At 34.0% G+C, this 20,614-nt stretch overlaps 1 protein-coding gene across 1 annotated transcript in view; it reads right to left on the minus strand.

The window, feature by feature from the left end:
• LOC118196472 (gamma-interferon-inducible lysosomal thiol reductase-like) overlaps window positions 1-16,463 on the minus strand; it is a 77,722-nt gene extending 61,259 nt beyond the window's left edge. Inside the window, exon 1 of the mRNA XM_085818032.1 lies at window positions 16,119-16,463. Coding sequence (XP_085674158.1) covers window positions 16,119-16,196 — 78 coding nt within the window. The 5' untranslated portion in view covers window positions 16,197-16,463. The remainder of the gene's footprint in view (window positions 1-16,118) is intronic.
• Between the last annotated feature and the right edge of the window lie 4,151 nt (window positions 16,464-20,614).

Below are 20,614 nucleotides of genomic sequence, written 5' to 3' on the forward strand. Positions count from 1 at the left end.
TTTGGATGCCAACGGATTTCCTACACCATATTAAGCAAAGAAACATGTTTTTTTAAAGGTGTTTCCATATTTTTGTCCAACCCCTGTATGTTGTTGCTTTCGTGTTTAAGATGAAGCCTATTCAAATAATGCCATGGACGAAGATGGCAGCTCTTGCGATCTGGCAAAATGTTATCATCGTAGAGATTCGGTCCAGTAAACAATACCCAAGGTTTTAATAATTCAGCAAGAACGGCCGGTAAATCAAAAATGTACGCAGTTGTCAATGCAGTGTCCGGGCAGTTTTCATAGCTTCTGAAAGTTTTCCTATTCTCTCTGCCAACTAATTTTCAATCTTCTGTAATGGCCAGTTCTAAGTCTGACTGTGGTTTTAGTTATAAATCGATCTCCACTGATGCTATAGAACTGATGTTTTATCGAAATCTAATGTTCCTTCAATCTTAATTTGGCTATAGCATTTACGTGCGAAAGGGTGGTATTTTTTAACTATTAATGTTGAAATCACGAGCCTATTTTGCCAGTTTATCTTCTTTCTCGTTACCTGTGGTGTTGTTGATAATCTCGTAAATTGAGAACTAGCATGTAAATTTGCTTTCAAGTATTAATATACATTTTATGATCCTTTATACCATCGATAAAATGTAGTTTTTCTACACCTGCATAAGACATGCATCCCCAAACAGTAACAAAACGTTCGACATGCTTTACCGCTGGTCAAAGATCCTTCAATTCAAATTCAAATTTTAAAGATTACTAACTGCTTCAGATAAATTATACTAACTTTCGTCACTAAATAAATTCTTTTTCAAACGTCTGGGGGCTCATTTACATATTTTTGTTTAGAAATGATGGTCTTTTCTTTATACTGATATCAGACTTTTTTTCCCCTCGAGGTGATCGTCTTAAACCAAAATCTTTAAAAGCACTTCTTACAGCTTGGATAGAAACTTCTTTTTTAATTAATAGTTTCAAATCTGAACCACTAAATGTAGGATCCTTTTTAACTTGTTGTTTTTAACTTGTTGTTTTTAACTTGTTGTATCATTTATCATCCTGGTCAACGTTTCTGATCATCTACTTCTTGTCCTGTTTACAAAATTTGTTGACTCCAGATACCTTTTTACTCCATATTTTACAGCCGAGAGTGACCATTTAATAGTCTGAGAAATTTTCTCATATATGTTTCCAGATTTTCTCATATTAATTATAATTTTCTTTTCTTCAGTTGTAGTTTATTTTCCTCTTTGAGACATTTTTAAATTTTCCGTATAACATTGCTGAAATGAGTATGATTCAGGCACAGAAGTTTCAAACAGCCTTAGGGCAAAACTATTAGAACATTTAAGAATGCCTTCAAGGATTAATTTAAAATTTGTAACCCTTCAAACGACTTACAAGTGGTCAGAGTCGAATACGTTTTGGACAGGTTGTTAACAAAAAAGTCGCTTTTATTCCACTTAAATTAATTTTTTCAAATATGATTTTGTGTTTAATGACTACTATAGAATTTAATAAAGATTACAATAAAAGAAGGTTAATAAATAATCAGAACTATATTTTTGTATCATTTTAAAGACATTGATTAGCAAAGCCGAATACTTATTTGACAAACCGTATGGAATATCAGAATTAGAAAGACTTTAAATTAAATTATAAACGTGTGAAATCTCTTTCAAGTGCCCTATCAAGCTTAAAACTATCTACGAGAAAAGAACCGATCTTTTTCAAGGTAAACCTTTAACTGCCGAGGGCAGCTTAGAGTTGAAATAATGAGGGCTACCGTCATTTTTTATATCGAATTCTTCTCAAGGTTACGCAAAAGACCTTGTTTTTCATCAACTGTGAGTTTCTTTTTATGTCCTATTGACTCTAAATGTTAAACAGTACAGGGAAACAATAGCTATAGATGAAATATATCTAAAATCTTTACTGTTTGAAATCAGTCATAAGTAGAAAAAGTAACAATAAAATTTTCTTATTTTGAATCTTTGTATTAAAGTTTCAAGACATTGCATAAGAAAAGTTCTATTAATAATAATAGTTTTATTGCTTTTGATTAAGTAATTGGAACTATATTTATTTAATGGAAGTAAAAGTAAAAATGCATCACCAAAAGCTTTATTGCGAAACAAAAAGGCAATTATGTTGTTGGTTTAGTAGCTGCTTACATTCGCTTATTCTGAGGAAGTCAGTCCAAGCCCCCGAATTTCCCTTTGGCAAGGAGCTCTAGATTGGCGCTTGCCGTTGGCAACAGCCTTGAGCATCGTTCGGGTGACAGTGCAATTTGGCTCAGTTCCGCTCCCCAAATTTGATGAAAAGCCCCTCGGGGGGATGGCGGGTCCGAGAGTCTCCCACCACTCTCCCTTTCCACCAAACCACACGAAAGGACTTTCGGCTCGCCGCATATTTAGAGTGCCGACATTTAGAGTGCCGCACCCACACTATACATTTACAAACATCCATGCCTTCTTCGGGATTCGAACCGAGCCCTTCAGCACGGTAGTGTGTGTGTGTGGGATTATGGCAAAGCCTCAAGGGCTATCTGCCTAAGGGGAGGGATGCCTTCGTGGAGGACTTTCTAAGGGAAACTGGCTCGTATACACGTTACATATGGGGAAAAACACGAAAACTCCCATGCAGCCAGCCCATTCGCGGGATTCGAACCTTGGACCGAACTACCAGTGTTCAGCGACTTTACCGCTCGGCCGCTGGTGGGCCTCAGCACGGTAGTCAGCGACGTTAACCACTATACCGTTTGGGCGGCAAAAGGCCAATTATTTTACCTACAAACTAACTAATCGAGAATTTTTTTTCCGTTTGAGTTTTCATCGTTGCTCCGTCTGGTACATTTTCCAGAATGGATTTAGTGACATCCGTTTAATATTTCTGTTGTAATGTCAGTTTTTAATTGGTCAGTGACCTTCCTCAAATCGAGCGTATTATAGCAACAAAAATGCTGCAAATCACTGAGATATTCTGAAACTGATTCTTCTAATTTCCAGAAGTACATTGACATTTTAAGTCATCGTGATATAATAAGAGAACGAAAGAAATTCGTTAAGCTACATTGCCCGCTCTCATTCTCTTGTAGAAATGATAAAATGGCAGTCACGTATTAACGCAATCACTTTTATAAAATTTGGCGATTTCTTACAGATGAAAATGTATCGGGTGCAACATGGTGGCATTTGCGTCTTTTTTTGAAAGATTCCCAAACTATCAATATGTATCGTAAAACGGTAAAAAACATAAAGAAATGAAAAGAAAACATGTTCTTAAAAAAGCATCAAGGAATTCCAGCTATCTAAGAAATGTTCTCTTTAGAAAATTTTTTGCAAAAATTCATTATTCCCACAGAACTTTTACAGCAGTTTCTTCCATTGGTAGCAATTTCCACAAGCTTATAATTTAAAAGTAATTTAAGGCAAAAAAGTCACAATTGGTTTATAAAAACCTTTGGAACTTGGAATACAACAAACAAGTATGCATATGAAAATGGCGGCGTTGCTTCACTGAAGGATTCTTGTGAGTTGCTAGAATCTAACACATCGTGAAAATTTAGAGACTTCTAGTAAAGTGGTTGCGTTAATACGTTAAGACCCATTAAATATTTTTAATGGTGGCCAGATCTAAACCAGCAATTAATAAATAAGCCAAAGAGTTAAGAATGTTTTTTCAAATTGATGGAGAATAAATCAATCTTGATGCGAATTACCCACGTTCACAGTATATTAGGCCCAATTACTCGTATAAAATATAGGTTTATAAACAGCATAAATGTCTTATTACATGCCTGTTTTACTAATATTTCTTAACCGCAAATATTAGTTTCTCTACTAATTAAAATGTTTTCAAGCAAGTTTCGCGCTTTCATTCTTCTGGTTACCTGTCTTTTGGACAAAAAATGATTCAGAAGTAGTGACTATTAACCATTTCATACTTGAAAAAGGGCTGTAGTCTTGTGTCTTTTTACTGTAACAGCTTTGTTAAGAAACTACGGTTAATCTTTGGATTATGGTAACTTGGCGATTTTTTGGCGAAAATTTGGCGACTAACACTGCTACAGCAACCTGCTAGTTTTTGTTTGGATGCCATTTTGTTTTTCCGAAGTAAAGGAATTTTTTTTTTACTTAACATTTCCAACATTTTTTTTCCAACAATCTGCTAGCCGAATTACGCTTATGCTAGAACTTTTATGGAACAAAAGTGCTTAATCATGACGAAGATTATGTGCGAAATTGGGACAAAGTGCAGAATCGCCCACTGCTTGCCGCGTTTTTACGAATTGCACATACACGGTATCATCCATGTACACGTCGACCTATTTTCACTTAAAAAACATCCCAGAATTGCACAAAAATGCCATTGCGCACACTCTTCACTTTATCCATGTACACTGCTAAAGTCCTAGCTAGTAACATTTATCGCCTTACCAAAATGTCGCCAAACTACCTGTTACCATATTCGAAAGATTAGCCGAAACGACTTGACCTAGTAATTTTAGAAACTGTCCATTCAGTTAATAGCTCTGAAGAAACAACATTACAAGTAATTTATGTTGGTAGGCGTTGTAAAAAGTACTTTTTACAACTTAGTGGTGTTTTTTTGCTGGGCATAAAAAGGATATCTTTAAAGTTCTTTTGAATTCATAAGCAGCATAATAGATACATGAAATACCAAGTATATCTTAAATGATATTATTTCCTATGATTCTGAATAACATTTCATAATTTTTTTAATAACAGTCTGAATGAATTGTATTTAAAGTTTGGGATCTTTAGCATTACAGGTCAAATATGCGCCAAACAATTTTCAGTAGAAAGATATAATTCTCAATAATATAATATATTTATTATAAGTCTCAATTCGCCTCCACAATAATTCCAGGGAGAAAATGTTCCGCCGTTTAGAAAAGTGTACAATTTTTATTCTAAATGTAGAAAATATGTATCTTAGGTTAGTTATTTCAACTAAAAATGTCTATATAGAATAGGGGACTTTGGTATTATCGCAACCGCCTTGTTGAAGTCGCCAAAATGTGGCAACCATGCGCATAACAATTCTTCAAGTAACCATACCGATAACTGCAAATTTCACCAAGCAAAGTCGCCATTTTCGTACATGCTGTTTTAGTTGTATTAGAAGCTGTAATGGGAAATTGCGATATTTTTGGTCTTCAGCTGAATTTTGAAACATGAGCTTGTGGGATTTGCTCGCAAATGAACAAAGTTCCGTGAAATTTTTGCAGGAATGTTCAGCTTCCCATATGATGATGATGTAATTGGATAACCTATTTGGAAATGCAACGTGAAAATGTGCAACGAACACGTCGGAACATGCAACGGTCCTTTAAACTGCAGTAGTCAGATTTATATACTGCTGGTTTGGTTTATTAATTACGAGAAAGCCTGAAGGGCTATCTGCCAAAAGGGAAGGATGCCCTCGTGGAGGATTTTCTAAGAGGAACTGGCTTGCATACACGTTATACATGAGGAAAACCACGGAAACGCCCATGCAGCCAGCCCGTTTGCAGGATTCGAACCTCGGACCTAAACTACCAGTGTTCAGCGACTTTACCGCTCGGCCGGTGGTGGGCCTATATACTATACTGCTGGAGTAAATCATTAACGAGTGTTAAATGTTGCTTGGAAGAATTAAAAATGACTGGTAAGATTGCCGTAGACTGGAATAATTACATGCGGGAGATACCATTTGTAAGTAATTTTATAAAATGCTTTCCGGGATAAATACTATTGAAGTAAAATTAAATATGTACATGATAACATGTATAATATGAAATAAATAACTTCTTACGATTTGAAACTACCATTTTTTTTCTTAAATCGTCAAATTGCGTCAAGGTGGTTGCGATAGTATCGAAGTACCCAGAATAATACACTTTATGAACTTTTCATCGAGAACACTCACTTTGAAAATAGGAGTACAGTTCATAAATACAAGAATAACACAGCGGCCAATCGACTACGTCGACACAGATAGTTTTCTGTAGAAAGCTGTTTGACACGAAGTTTTCTGTAGAAAGCTGTTTGACACGAAACAAGAACAACACAGACAAAATCCAAATTTTGCTTACAAATATTTTTTACAGAGTTATTACCGGCTTATTAGAATATGGCAAAACACGCAAGGGGTATCTGCCTAAGAGGAGGGTTGTTTTCGAGGAAAACTTTCTTCGGAAAAATGGCTCAAGTTACACATGGGAAAAACACACTAAAACTAACCATGCTTCCATCCTTTCGCCGAGAATCGAACCCACCTCGAACTGTCAGTATTCAGCGGTCTTTACCGCTCGGCCACTGATGGGACCAAATACTTTTGCAGACCATATTTAATTAATCTTGATATTTAAGAAAAAGTAGAATTTGAAAACTAGTAGCAAACCTCGGGAGTTTAACTCAAACGAAATGAGAAAATATATTAATTTTTGTTGAAAAGCTTGCTTATTTAAAAGATGATCACTTGTGATTTGGTTGCATAGGTTGAATTATTTGCACGGTCTAAATCATGAACAACCGCAACACTGGACTCCAATATTTATTAATAATGTCCGAAAAGCTGAGTAACATTTCTAATACAGAGGTTATTTACGCATTTTTCGAACGATTTCGATAAAGAATTAAAAAAAAAGCAAATGTTTTGAAATAAAAATTTCTGGCAAATTTTTTTTTTTTAAGTGAGAAATATCATCTGCTGCTTTTAAATTTTTCTTCTTTCAAAATGTTGCATGTAAACAAGTTGTGGATTGGAGGATATATTTTTGCGCTTTCCGAAGAGGAGTGTTCTTATTCCATAATTCAAAAAGGTTAATCTTTGGATTATGGTAACTTGGCGATATTTTGGCGAAACTTTGGCGGCCAACCCTGCTACAGCAACATGCTAGTTTTGTTTTGGACGCCATTTTGTTTTCACGAAGTAAAGGCCATTTTTTTTTAATCACCATTTTTTTCAAACAATGTGCTAGCCGAATTACGCTTATGCTAGAACTTTTATGGAACAACAGTGGTTAATCATGACGAAGATTAGGTGCGAAATTGGGAGACTGCAGAATCGCCCACTGCTTGCGCGTTTTTAAGAATTGCACATACACGGTATCCATGTACACGTCGACCAATTTTCACTTAAAAAAAAATCCTAGAATTGCACAAAAATGCCATTGCGCACACTCTTCACTTTATCCATGTACACTGCTAAAGTCCTAGCTAGTAACCTTTATCGCGTTACCAAAATGTCGCCAAACTACCTGTTACCATATTCCAAAGATTAGAATTCAAAAAAGTTGCGAAATTCGTGGTATTGAAATTTCCAAGTCCAACATAAGCAACATGATTAATCGGAAAGGGAAAATCCTCAATCATTACTTCTGCATAGAAAGAAGCATAGAAAGAAGCATCGAAAGGAATGCCTGAAAAAAATGTACGTACAGTTTTAAAATATAAATCGTTGGTAACAAAAAAAAAATCCGCCGACGCAGAAATCAAATAGGAAGTTTTAAATTGTAATAACAATAAATGAAATGGTAAACCGAGATTCAGTTTGCATGTGATACTATTCTGAATGTAGAGTTTTTAAGAGTTAAACGTAATCGCACTGTTTTTTTTTTTTTTTTTTCCCTCGTACCTAAATTTTACCCGCTTACACGTTTTCAGATGCATACAATTTCCACGTCTTATATTCATACAAGTAACAGTTTGCTAATATGTGATCAGTTTAAAACTATACGTGACGAAATAGACAGAACAGTCTCAAGTATATCTCAAGTAGCTCCCCATAACAAGAATTTCAAGTAATTTTCTTAGTACTTTATATAATATCAGCAAATTTCTTTGCACATTTCAGTTTATCAATTAAAATTTTATTATTTTTTGCATTTCAAATAAAATTTGCTTTTCTTGATAATATTTAAAAAATATCTAAAAGCGTTTATGCCGTGGTACGGTTGTTTTAAAAAAAAAGGAATATTCGAATAAAAGTCACAAAACTTTGACTGCGATACTGCAGCGTTATTCTCGGGCTCTACTGCCTAAACAGTACTTCCGAGAGAAGTATAGAATTCCTTATGAAGTTATAGAATAAATGATAGCTATGGCACTAGCACGCAGGAGGTCGTCTTGGATGGTGAAAAGGAAACGAAACGTTTTATAGAAAGCCATTTTAGTTATCAAGAATCGCAGCAGATTCGCCTTTTTTCCCGGTCTTATTTTAAATGGCTTTTTCTTTAACCGCCCACATTTTCCTCAAGAGGCTTCGCAAATTTAATTTCCGTTGCCAGTTCAAAGAAAAGGCACATTGCAGACGAAAGAAAAGGCACAATACAACTTCGCTCAGTAAATAAAATTAAATAAAAGCAACTTCTAATCATAGTTTTGAACGTCCTTGAATTTATGATTCAGTCAACGGCTGTTATTGTTGTTTTTGGATGACAATTGTTTTATGTATATGCTTTTCAAATTCTTGCTGCGTTCTTTTTTTAATTAACGTTAATTTAAAACCATGAACCTTGAACAATAAGAAATTTAATGGGCTAATCTTTGGAATATGGTAACAGGTAGTTTGGAGACATTTTGGCAAGGCGATAAAGGTTACTAGCTAGGACTTTAGCAATAATCAGAGAAGTACACAGTTCGAATCACAGATTATTTTGTCTCAGAGAAATGAGAGATCATGAGACATGTAATGTGACATTTTTAGGAAAATTCAGATCGTGATTTTAGCTAATAAGCACTTAGAAACAATTTCGCTGCTAAAGTGCAGAATCGCCCACTTATTTGTTTGGCGCTTTTTACAAGAGTAAGAAGATTTGGATTTTTGTCAATTTTCTTTGACTTTTTAAGTGAAAATAGGTCGATGTGTATATGGATAAAGTCAAGAGTGTGCGCAATGCCATTTTTGTGCAATTCTGGAATTTTTTTTAAGTGAAAATAGGTCGACGTGTACATGGATACCGCGTATGTGCAATTCTTAAAAACGCGCCAAGCAGTGGGCGATTCTGCACTTTCTCACAATTTCGCACCTAATCTTCGTCATGATTAAGCACTTTTGTTCAATAAAAGTTCTAGCATAAGCGTAATTCGGCTAGCAGATTGTTGGAAAAAATGCTGAGTAAAAAAAAAAAAAAAAGCCTTTACTTCGTAAACACAAAATGGCGTCAAAAAAAAAAAAAAAAAAAAAAAAAAAAAAAAAAAAACTAGCAGGTTAATGTAGCAGGATTGGTCGCCAAATTTTCGCCAAAAAATCGCCAAGTTGCCATAATCCAAAGATTTACCACGTTTCGTACTGTTAATATATAACACACTGATAATCCTCTACATCGGACATATAAAAGTAGAGGTGAAGAACGGAGATAAATGCAATTAAAACAAAAATATAAAAATTACTGACTTTTTAAATTAGACAATAGTTATTTTCATTTTTAATCAGATTTATAAATGCTATTTTGTAAAGGAATATCGAAGGAAAACTGATTCATATTCAATTTACAATTGGAAGAAAGTACGAAAATAGCTAGTTCAAAACGAAGAATAACGTAGAATAAAGTTTTTACTGAGAGTTACACTTTAAAAGTTTTTACTGAGAATATTTATTTTTAAAACAAAAGCTGAGTTATAAGAGATAATAACACATTTAATTTAACAATACCGTTAGTTATCGTACGTTATTTTTCAGCAGAAAATTGTTTGACGCTTGTTATCTACAACGGACAGATCTGAAATATTTTAGTCTGAAGTTTAACTTGTAACAAAAGCGTAGATTACTCATTTTGCGAAAGGGCTCTATACACTTTTATATGAATTTCAATAAGCAATTAATAATAATCATTTTGCGTATTTCAATGAGAGTTTTCAGTCAAAATATAGAAGCTTTTTACAGAAAATTATAGCAGAAATACTTCTATACATTTTTCGGTACTATTCAGTTTTGAGTACCGTAAAAAATTGCAGCGAAAATGTATGCGCAAAAGTGCCAAATCTAGCAAACGCGCCCATTTAACAGAGCGCCAAATCTAGCGTACGCGCTGATTTCAGATTAAGTAAGTTTATGGAGTTCTATATTTCTTAAGACGCCATTGAAATACTAGTTTAATTTTTAAATCCTTTTTTCATATCCCATGGATTTAACAATTTGGGAATTGGCCATGACGAAAACTCGGCAATAGAATTTTGGGTAAAGTGCAGAATTACCCACTGTTTGACGCGTTTTTAAGAATTGCACATACTCGGTGTCCATGTGCACATCGACCTATTTTCACTTTAAAAAAATCCCAGAATTGCACAGAAATGTGCACACACATGGCTTTATCTATGTACTCATCACCCTATTTCCACTTAAAAAGTAAAAGAAAATTGACAAAAGTCCAATTGTTTTGACCAATTGTAAAAAGCGGCAAACAAATAAGTGAGCGATTCTGCACTTTACCGAGAATATTTTCAAAGAAAAGGCATCATTCATTATAGAAAATTACGTTTGAACAACCAACGAGATGAAATTATGCTTTAGCGATAAATCGGTAGCGAAATAGCGATGCAGGCATCCATTCAGTTATGTTTAGCAGTTTTTATATAAATTATAATAATGATCTGAAATAGTTATTGACTCTTATGCTTCCATTCAGTCATGTTTAGCCTTTTTCATATAAATTATAATAATAAAAAAGTATTATATGAAATTAACCTTTCATCTAAATAAAAACATCAATCTTAAATAGTTATTTACTATTGTTGCGTGCGTACGGGTTCGTTATGAAATGAATGCACAAGTCCGATGAAAAATGAACAAAAATTTATTATTATCACAACAAAAATGCTTAAATTTTCTCAAATTATCATGCAGTATTACAATATCTCACAGTAGTTTTCTTTTAACTACTCAAATGTCAATAGAACGTAATTCAAAACAGCTAAAGAACGCTAATCCGCGAATTCGCTACAATCAACAACAGTAGTTTTCTAAACAACAACAAACTAAGCAACTACTACGAACTGAGATGTTTTCCTCCTTTTATAACATTTTAAAATCACGCGCTAGAATTTTCCAGTACTTTCTCGAAATGAAAAAGAGTTATTTATTTATTTAATGCACGCGCTCTTGTATTTTCAATTTTCCGGCTTAGCTTTCTTTTAATATTCGTCACGCGCTGCACTGCGCGAGAAATAAAACCATTTAATTTATAATTGAACTAACATTTGCTTTTTAAATACCAAATTCGTAACACTGCCCCCTTCCCAAGGACTGCACGTCCCGGGCAGTACAATCCCTGGATAGGAAGCTAAACTTACAACTGTGGCATAAACATTACATTACAATATCAAACAACATGAACAATAAATGCAATAACTAACTTGAACAAATCAAATGCTATCAAATACTAAATACAAATCAAATACTAAATACAAATCAAATCAAATACACATTTAAAAAACAAAAAGGACCATGGTCTTATACTATTTACAATTATTTACATTATGTACTATGGCCATAGTAATGAGCTAACCTGTCGTAATGACCGACTTTAGGTTTAGAGTTCGAAGACTTACGGAGACGTCATTCAGTCTGTTCAGCACTTTACATGGACCATCCGAAGGTGACTGTAGTTTAGGACTGAGTCCTTTTCCTTGAATCGGGTTCCACAACCACACCTTGTCTCTTTTGTTGAATCTATGTCCAGTAGCTCTCGCGTTGTATCTGGTCTTCACTTTCTCCGTCGCCAAGTTCACTCGCTTTCGTGCGGAACGGTGCATCACTTCAAAACGGGCCTTGACATCTTGGATGTGTTCCTCAGGCGATGAAGGCGCATCCGTACGGCGATGAAACAGGCGGTCACAAGGCAGACGAATGTCTCGACCGAAGAGCATCTGAGATGGAGAATAGCTGGTAGTCTGGTGTTTCTTTTCGACCCTAGCATGATTTCGGCTGTTTCTCGAGCTGGTTCTTTCGGACAAAGCGTCGGCATTTCCAGGTGAGGATCCCTTCATAGGATGGATAGTCATGTCTTCAGATCCTGAAAGCAGTTTGTTGTTTTTCAAGTCTAAGGTAAAATTGTATTTCCTTAAAAAGTCCAATCCGAGTATGCATGGATCTGTGATATCCGCCACATAAGCCGTGTGATGGTAGGCGGCACTTCCAAACGTGATGTTTACGTTTAACTTCCCAGTTATGTTGATCTTATCACCAGACGCAGTCTGAAGGGTAACACAGGATGGCGTCCAAATAAGTTTATCTTTAAACTGTTCAGCTAAATCTTTCCTAATGATGGTAACATTAGCTCCTGTGTCAATGATCATATTGCAAGGAACTCCATCGATATTCCCATTAATGGACAGTCCGTTACTGTTGCCACTCACTGTATAAATTTTAAGCGCTTTAAAACAAGGTTTTTCATTATCTGGCAACCTCCGTTCCTCGATATGGTCACTAATTTATTTACTGCGTCGTTGTTGGGAAATGGTGTTATTTTCCGTACCTCGGGGTGTTTTGCAGTTTCTTCGTATGTGGCCTTCAACTCCGCAGTTCCAGCACTTTAGAACTACTTTCTTTTCACTTCTGTTCCGTCTCAAGCCACTGACTTGTCTGGTAAAATCATCTGCTTTATATTCCGTACCCTGGGGTGTTCTGCAATTCCGTCTTAGGTGACCTTCACTACCACATCTCCAACAGCTTACAGCTACTTTGTTCTCACTGCTACTCCGTATCAAAGCATCGACTTGTCTGGCTAAATCATCTAAACGAGCCATCAGTTGATCCACTGGCTCATGGACTCGCACAGCTCTAACTGGGTAGCGATCTCTATTAGTTGCTTCCTGGGCTGCCTCGAACTTCATGGCGTACACTAGAGCGCTTTTTAAATCTTTTACATCCGCCATTCGCAGTGCTTTCTGTATTTCAGGGTCCCGGATGCCATCGATGAAATATTGCAGCGACAGGATTTCCCTCGTTTCTCTCGGGCACTCCGTAAAGGCGAGGTGAGACAGCCTTTCAACATCCATGGCGAGCTCCTGAAGTGTTTCGGTAGGCTTCTGTTGACGAGATTTTAATTGGAGCCTGCAGTAGTCTTTTAAACACTTCTCCCCAAAGCGCAGCTCCAAGGCGCCGGACAGAGCTTCGAAATCTGACCTTTTGTTTTCGGGAAGAGTCTGAAGGATATCCGCTGCGTCTGCTCTCAAAGAAGCGGCGAGATGACAGGCCTTAGTTTGGGAATCCCATCCATTCGCATCCGCCACGATAGAAAATTGTGTCTTATACACCTGCCAGGAGGTCTTCCCATCATATGTGGATAGCTTCAGAGGTGGACGAGCAGGCATTGGTAAGAATTTAAAATCATCACTCCTGCTCCCTGCCGACGCTACGAATTTCTTTAAAGTATCCATTTCTTTGGCAACTGCAGAAACTCTCTCATCAATTTGTTCTTTTACAGAAGAAACTCTTTCTTCTATTTCTTCTTTCACCGAAGAAACTCTTTCTTCAATATGTCCAACTTTATTTTCAACTGCGTCAATTCTGCCTTCCATAGCTTCAAATTTATTTTCTATTATGCAAGTAATTTCTCTTTTCATTTCTTCTTGACCAGCTTGAACGGCTTTCATTTCGTCCTTAACGGATTCCTGGCCCAATTTCATTTCTTCCTTAAATGATGCTTGGCCAGCTTCCATCTTTTCTTGGAATGCAGCAAAAGCACTAATGAGCTGTCTCAATTGTTCTTCCATCGCTCTTGTTATTGGCATTCAAATCCCACTTCTGACACCAAAAATTGTTGCGTGCGTACGGGTTCGTTATGAAATGAATGCACAAGTCCGATGAAAAATGAACAAAAATTTATTATTATCACAACAAAAATGCTTAAATTTTCTCAAATTATCATGCAGTATTACAATATCTCACAGTAGTTTTCTTTTAACTACTCAAATGTCAATAGAACGTAATTCAAAACAGCTAAAGAACGCTAATCCGCGAATTCGCTACAATCAACAACAGTAGTTTTCTAAACAACAACAAACTAAGCAACTACTACGAACTGAGATGTTTTCCTCCTTTTATAACATTTTAAAATCACGCGCTAGAATTTTCCAGTACTTTCTCGAAATGAAAAAGAGTTATTTATTTATTTAATGCACGCGCTCTTGTATTTTCAATTTTCCGGCTTAGCTTTCTTTTAATATTCGTCACGCGCTGCACTGCGCGAGAAATAAAACCATTTAATTTATAATTGAACTAACATTTGCTTTTTAAATACCAAATTCGTAACACTATTATACTTCCTTTCTTGCCGCAATTATTTTTGGTAGCATTGGCATCAACAATAGTTTGGCGATTTTTTACGGCCCTCAGAACCGAATAGTACCCATTTTTCTTATTGAAAGTTATTGTATCTTACGGTATTGTATTTGTGATAAAAATTTAAAATGATTATCAGTTTAATTACTGACTACTTAACTTTACGTGAAACTTAAGTAAGAGATTGAATCTATTACCTTATTTCTATTCATAAGACTGTGATGAAGGCCAAAATAGTACCTCAAAATATGTCTTATATTAAAAAGATAAAAGTTTCGGTATTTTAAATTTTTCAAGGTGCTAAAAAATAAGACCAGAAAAAAGCTGATCTCATGTGATTGTCGATAACGAAAAATGGCTTTCCATTAAAAGTTTTGTCTCTTTTCACCATCCAAGACTTCCTACGTGCCAGAGACACATGTACCATTCATTTTAAGAGTCCATAAGTAATTCTATACTTCTCTCGGAAGTATTGTTTACGCAGTAGAGCACCAGACTAAGACTGCAGGAAAGTTTCGTAACTTTTATTCGAATATTACTTTTTTAAAAAGGTGAATGCACGGGATAAAACGTTTTAGTTATTTTTTAAATCCTAGCAAGAAAATAATACATAAATATAATGAAACGTTAATTAATAAACTGAAATATGCAAAGAAATTTGCAGAATACTTATATAAAGTACTAAGAAAACTACCTGAAATTCATATATCGTAAGAAAGATGTCATGTGAGGTATATTAAAGGGATTATAGCCAGTATTCATATTAACAGGTAAAGACAGTTTAAAAAAATAAATAAAATCCATAACTTCATAACCAATAGCTAATTTAAGATCTTCTTGGGGGGAACTGAGTTTAACTATTTAATACTATTTTTTAATTAAACCCAATTGCTTATTTTGAATTAAAAAAAAAAAAACTTCAAAATATGAAACGTTAAATTATGAAGCAGTAACTGAAATAAAATATTGCTTAATTATAGAGAACACATAAGCTAAATTTCTTTACTTAGATCTACTTTTATAACTATAAAATCTTTAAACAAAATGAATGATCAGAACATTCGAATCAAGTATATAATTTACATATGTTTTATTCTGAAAACAAAAGTCTCTGCATTTATACTTCTCTTTATTAAAAGTTTTTACTCTGCACTACACGTTTGGTGTTTAAATATGTGGTAACTATTAGGTTGGTAGTTTGGTGTAATTATTAAGAGTTTATGAAATATGAATATGTTTCAAAAGCTAATTTAAAAATCTGTTTTAGAGTTTGTATTTAAATAGTTTCTTTTAATACTTACATAATGTGCAATTTAAATAAATTATTATTGGCGTTGTTTGCTAATAAACTTGCTTTAAATAACCTTTATGTTATCATTAATGGTATTACTGATATAAAAGGTTTTTTTTTTTTTTTTTTTTTTTTATGCGCGAACAAGATAAAACACAATCTAATATAATTCATACTGAAAGGGTCTTTTATACGTATTCAAATTGACATAAAATAATGAGCGATTTAATGCTATGATTTTGACTAGAAGGAAAAGTAATAGGTGTTAATTTAAATAATAAACAAAATTTTAAACAGGTGTATCAAGAAACACCCTTATATTAAAAAATATTTACAATAACTTGAAAAAAGAGCTACAGAAATGAATATTTATAAGCTAATCGTGAAATTTTCGAAGAAATCTCTTACCAAAGCTGATACCTATAAAACCTAATCTTACAAGCATACATAAAGTCAATGGGAATTAATTCCCATTGACTTTATATAACTTAATATAACCTTACTCATGAATAAAATCTCATAAAAATGTACGCAAACTTACTCTGGCTTCCGTATTTTCCGCAATCAGTGTCAGGATGCAAGCGATCGTCAAAAGGAAGCAAATCTTTCCGAGCGCCATTCTTGATTCCCACCGCTTTATCGATTTTTCAAGTGTACACCTTGAGCAGTTTCCTCTGCCGAAGTAAGACGAAAGGGAAATAGTGTATCTGCACCTCTCACTTTATCTCTCTCATTGCCAACTAGTTCTCAGGAAATCCTTCGTCGACCTTTAGAGCTAAGTGTATCGAGTGAAATATGTAAGTGAAGTATGTAAGTGAAAGTGAAACCACTTGCATCGAGATTGCGACATCAAGTGGTTTCACTTCACCGACATATCCAGCAACTTCAAAACTGAGGGGCCTTTTTTTGTTCGATGCCTCGCACAATAGGCGCTAACGGTTTGCGTGCGTAGACGCATGAGTGCGTAAGAGGGAGAATGAAGGCGATCGATATCATTTAAACCATGTCGCCAGTTGGAAAACCGTTTATTTATTTGTCACTTTTTATGTAACATCTGTACTGTACTGTACATCTGTGATGAATTTATTTATTTTGGAGACTGCTCTGAATCTTTAATTAATTAATTAATTTCTATTATATTTATTAATCCGTAAAAAGTGAAAAAAATTAAACACCATTTCTTTCTTTCTTTCTTTTTTTTTTTTTTTTTTAGTCCAAAGGGATTTCAGTCCCGAAGGACTATTGCTTTCGTTTTGGCATTTTGCGTCGGACTCATAAACGTCGGTTCACTTTTCAAACTGTTGCCACAAAATGTTAGAGTCCTGCATTATATTTGAAGAAATTAAATAATGAAAAATCTGCATAAATGATTGTCTATTTCTCGCATTGTGATAAAACAATGGTACATAGAGCCATCGAATTTTGAATGACGAAATCCTACTGCGAATATGGGCATCTGAAATCCCAAATTTGGAATTTGTTTTATTATAGATTTTATATTTTGTAAAACTTTAACGAATTTTTGATTTACAAACTCAATGTTTTAAAAGCGAGAAATGGCAACGTTATATGGAAAAAAAAAATACTTTTATCTCCAGCTCGCGAGACTGTGTATATCGGAAATTCTAAAGATATTTAACATTATTTTGCGATATTGCTCTTGAACTGAATTTTATGGTTTAAGTGCAAAGAACATGATATTTAATAAATAAAGGTAACACTCAAAACGTTAAAAAAAACGCCCCTTTGGACGTAATTTAAAATCTGAAAAATTTCAGAATTTCATTTTTTTTTTTTGTTTTGTTTTGTTGGAAAACCGTTTATTTATTTGTCACTTTTTACTTAACATCTGTAGAAAACTGTATAACAGTGATGAATTTATTCATTTTGGAGACTGCTTTGAACCTTTAATTAATTAATTAATTTCTATTATATATATTAATCACTAAAAAGTGAAAAAATTAAACACCATTTCTTTCTTTCTTTTTTTTTTTTTTTTTTGCTTTGCTGGAAAACCGTTTATTTATTTGTCACTTTTTACTTAACATCTGTAGAAAACTGTATAACAGTGATGAATTTATTCATTTTGGAGACTGCTTTGAACCTTTAATTAATTAATTAATTTCTATTATATATATTAATCACTAAAAAGTGAAAAAATTAAACACCATTTCTTTCTTTCTTTTTTTTTTTTTTTGCTTTGCTGGAAAACCGTTTATTTATTTGTCACTTTTTACTTAACATCTGTAGAAAACTGTATAACAGTGATGAATTTATTTATTTTGGATACTGCTTTGAATCTTTAATTAATTAATTAATTTCTATTATAGTTATTAATTAGTAAAAAGTGAAAAAATTAAACACCATTTCTTTCTTTTTTTTGTTTTTGTTTTGTTAATTATAATTCTAGGTTTACACAAGACAGTTATAGCACTAACAACACCAACGAAAAAAAGTACAATAGTACTGTAAAGGGGAAAAAAAAGGATGGTAAAAAAAGAAATAAAAATAAAATATAATACAATAAAATAATAACACCGGTTTCTCCAGAATATTTTTTAATGGAGGAAGGTTAAAGATTGGAGATAAAAATGTACAGGAAATTTGTTTTTATTATTTAGTTGTTTGATTTGGGTAATTCGCAAGTATATTATAGAATAAAGCCAGTTTCCTTTAGAAAGTCCTCCACGAAGGCATCCCTCCCCTTAGGCAGATAGCCCTCGTGTGCTTTGCCATAACTCAACACACCAACACCTGAAAGGTTTCTGATTTTAACTGTGGCTCAAATGGGTTTGTTAAGGTTTCTTTACGCTCTTGTTGAGCTCGCAGTCTACTAGTCTGCAGTTCCACTTCTATTAACCCATTTTTTAAAAACTTTTAGCTTTATTATTAAGCATAATTTTCTTCACACTTACGTCATACATAATTCAACAGCAAAATAAAAAAAAATCTGAAGGCTTTCGGATTTTATATTGCTGCCAAAGGGGCGTTTATTCCCGGGAGATTCAAAACGGGATCTGAAAACTGATACAGACACTCATAGTCATTCCACGCTATATACCGTCAGATATTGCAAAGTCTTTGCGTTATCTGACGGTATATTGCAAAGTCTCTGCGCTACCAACATAATATCAGTAAGAAATGTAGGGAAACCACGCGCATGAAATATCAGTGCTTGGAAGATGCACGCTACGTTAATGTTAATGGAATGCTTTGAAACGTTGAATTTGTTAATCAAAAATTCGTTAAATGTTTTATAAAATATGAAATAGATAATAAAACAAACTCCAAATTTGGGCTTCCAGATGACCCTATTCGAGTGGAAGACTACGTTATTCAAAATTTGATGTTTGTAGGTACCATTGTTTTTTCACAATGCGAGAAACATACACACATTCATACAGATTCATCATTATTTAATTTCTTTAAATAAAGACTCTAAGAATTTGGTGGCAACAATTTGAAAAGCGATATAGCCTTTTAAAGCTTTCAACGCAAATTGACAAAAACAAAATTAATAGTCCTTCTAGGCTAACGCCCTTTGGACTGAAACATTTTAAAAAACATCATAACAATATGAGCTTAGAATTATCTACGCAGTGTTAAGTGTTCGCATTATAAAGTATTCCTCCCCTCTACTTAGCATGTCTTCGTGGGTGTAGTGGTCAGCAAGCTCGGCGCGAATTCGAGAGATCCGAGGTTCGAGACCCGATGAGGGGGCAGTGCATATTTTTCATCTCTTGTGCTTCGAAATAATCTAATGTCTCATGCAGCATACATTTTTCTGCTTTTTTTTACTTCCTTCTACGGAGTAAAAAGGAAGTATTGTAATCGCGAAAAGTTTCAGGCAGCATATTTCAACGAAAATATCCATTTTGACCGCTATCGAGTGCAATTTAACGATGCTTTTGCGTGATATCTGTACTTAAGGACAGAATAAAAGACTCTTTTCCTTCAAAAAAATTATAAAACTGCTTTAAAATGAATTCTGAAGAGAATTTTTCGTGGCGTCTGTACGAACGTATGTACGTATCTCGCATAACTCGAAAACGAGTAGCCTTAGAACATTGAAATTTTGTATATAGGACTGCTATAACATGTAGATGTGCACCTCGTGTTTTGGTTGCAATCGGCCGCACCAAACGTATATAAATATATTTATATATATATCCACTCTGTTACCCGGCTCAGTGATCTTAGTTTCTTTACTCTTATATGTTTGTAAATTGTACATTTTTTGCTTTAAAAATGATTGAATTATGCTGTTTTTATCTTCCGGTTAAGGATTTTATGCCTTTAGTAAATCTGTGTGCAATATTTTTAGAATTATCAGCAATTTTAAAGTTGTTTAATTGCCGCTAAGCCTTTTCTAATGGCGGGCATTGATGTTTACATTTTAAACAGGAGACTAGTGGATTTGTTGCCAATCTAAAGAAACTTAGCTTCGCAACAACAAAGATAACGCATTCATTTATTATTGCCAATTAAATCATGCTTAATTCTTTCTGGAATTTTTTCGAGAAAATAAGCGTTTGAGATTTACTTCGTAATTTTTAATATAGATATTTTGAGTTTTTATGTATTTTTGCCTTCTCGCAAAGTGACAACTGAATTAATTAAATGAGAAATACTTAATCGTCTGTGAAAAACTGTTTCTTTTTTGTTTTGCTTGCTTAATTTCTTTTATACATCATTCTAATGTGGCAATGATTAGATAATTCTATTCTTTAAATGATATAAATTTTGTGCATTCTGAGTTATAATACGAACGAAATATAATACTGTTAAGTGAACCTAGCGCCAGGGTGTCGCTATGGTAAACAAAGTGAATTTTAAAGAATGCATTTATTCTATTGTGGTTTATGCGCTGTCGGCGAAGTAGGTTTAATTCAATCTAATAAGTTTAAATGAAATACAAGAAAAAATGCGTATAATTTAATATTCCGTACAAGGAAGTCATGTGGTGTACACATCAGATTTTTTTTTCAGTCTTTCCTCATCGATATTCGTTTTTATTACCAAGATGGCTGTACAAAG

This window comes from Stegodyphus dumicola, chromosome 6, assembly GCF_044657685.1.
Source record: "Stegodyphus dumicola isolate Sdum_Otavi_A_Nest chromosome 6, ASM4465768v1".
In the NCBI taxonomy this organism is placed as follows: domain Eukaryota; kingdom Metazoa; phylum Arthropoda; class Arachnida; order Araneae; family Eresidae; genus Stegodyphus; species Stegodyphus dumicola.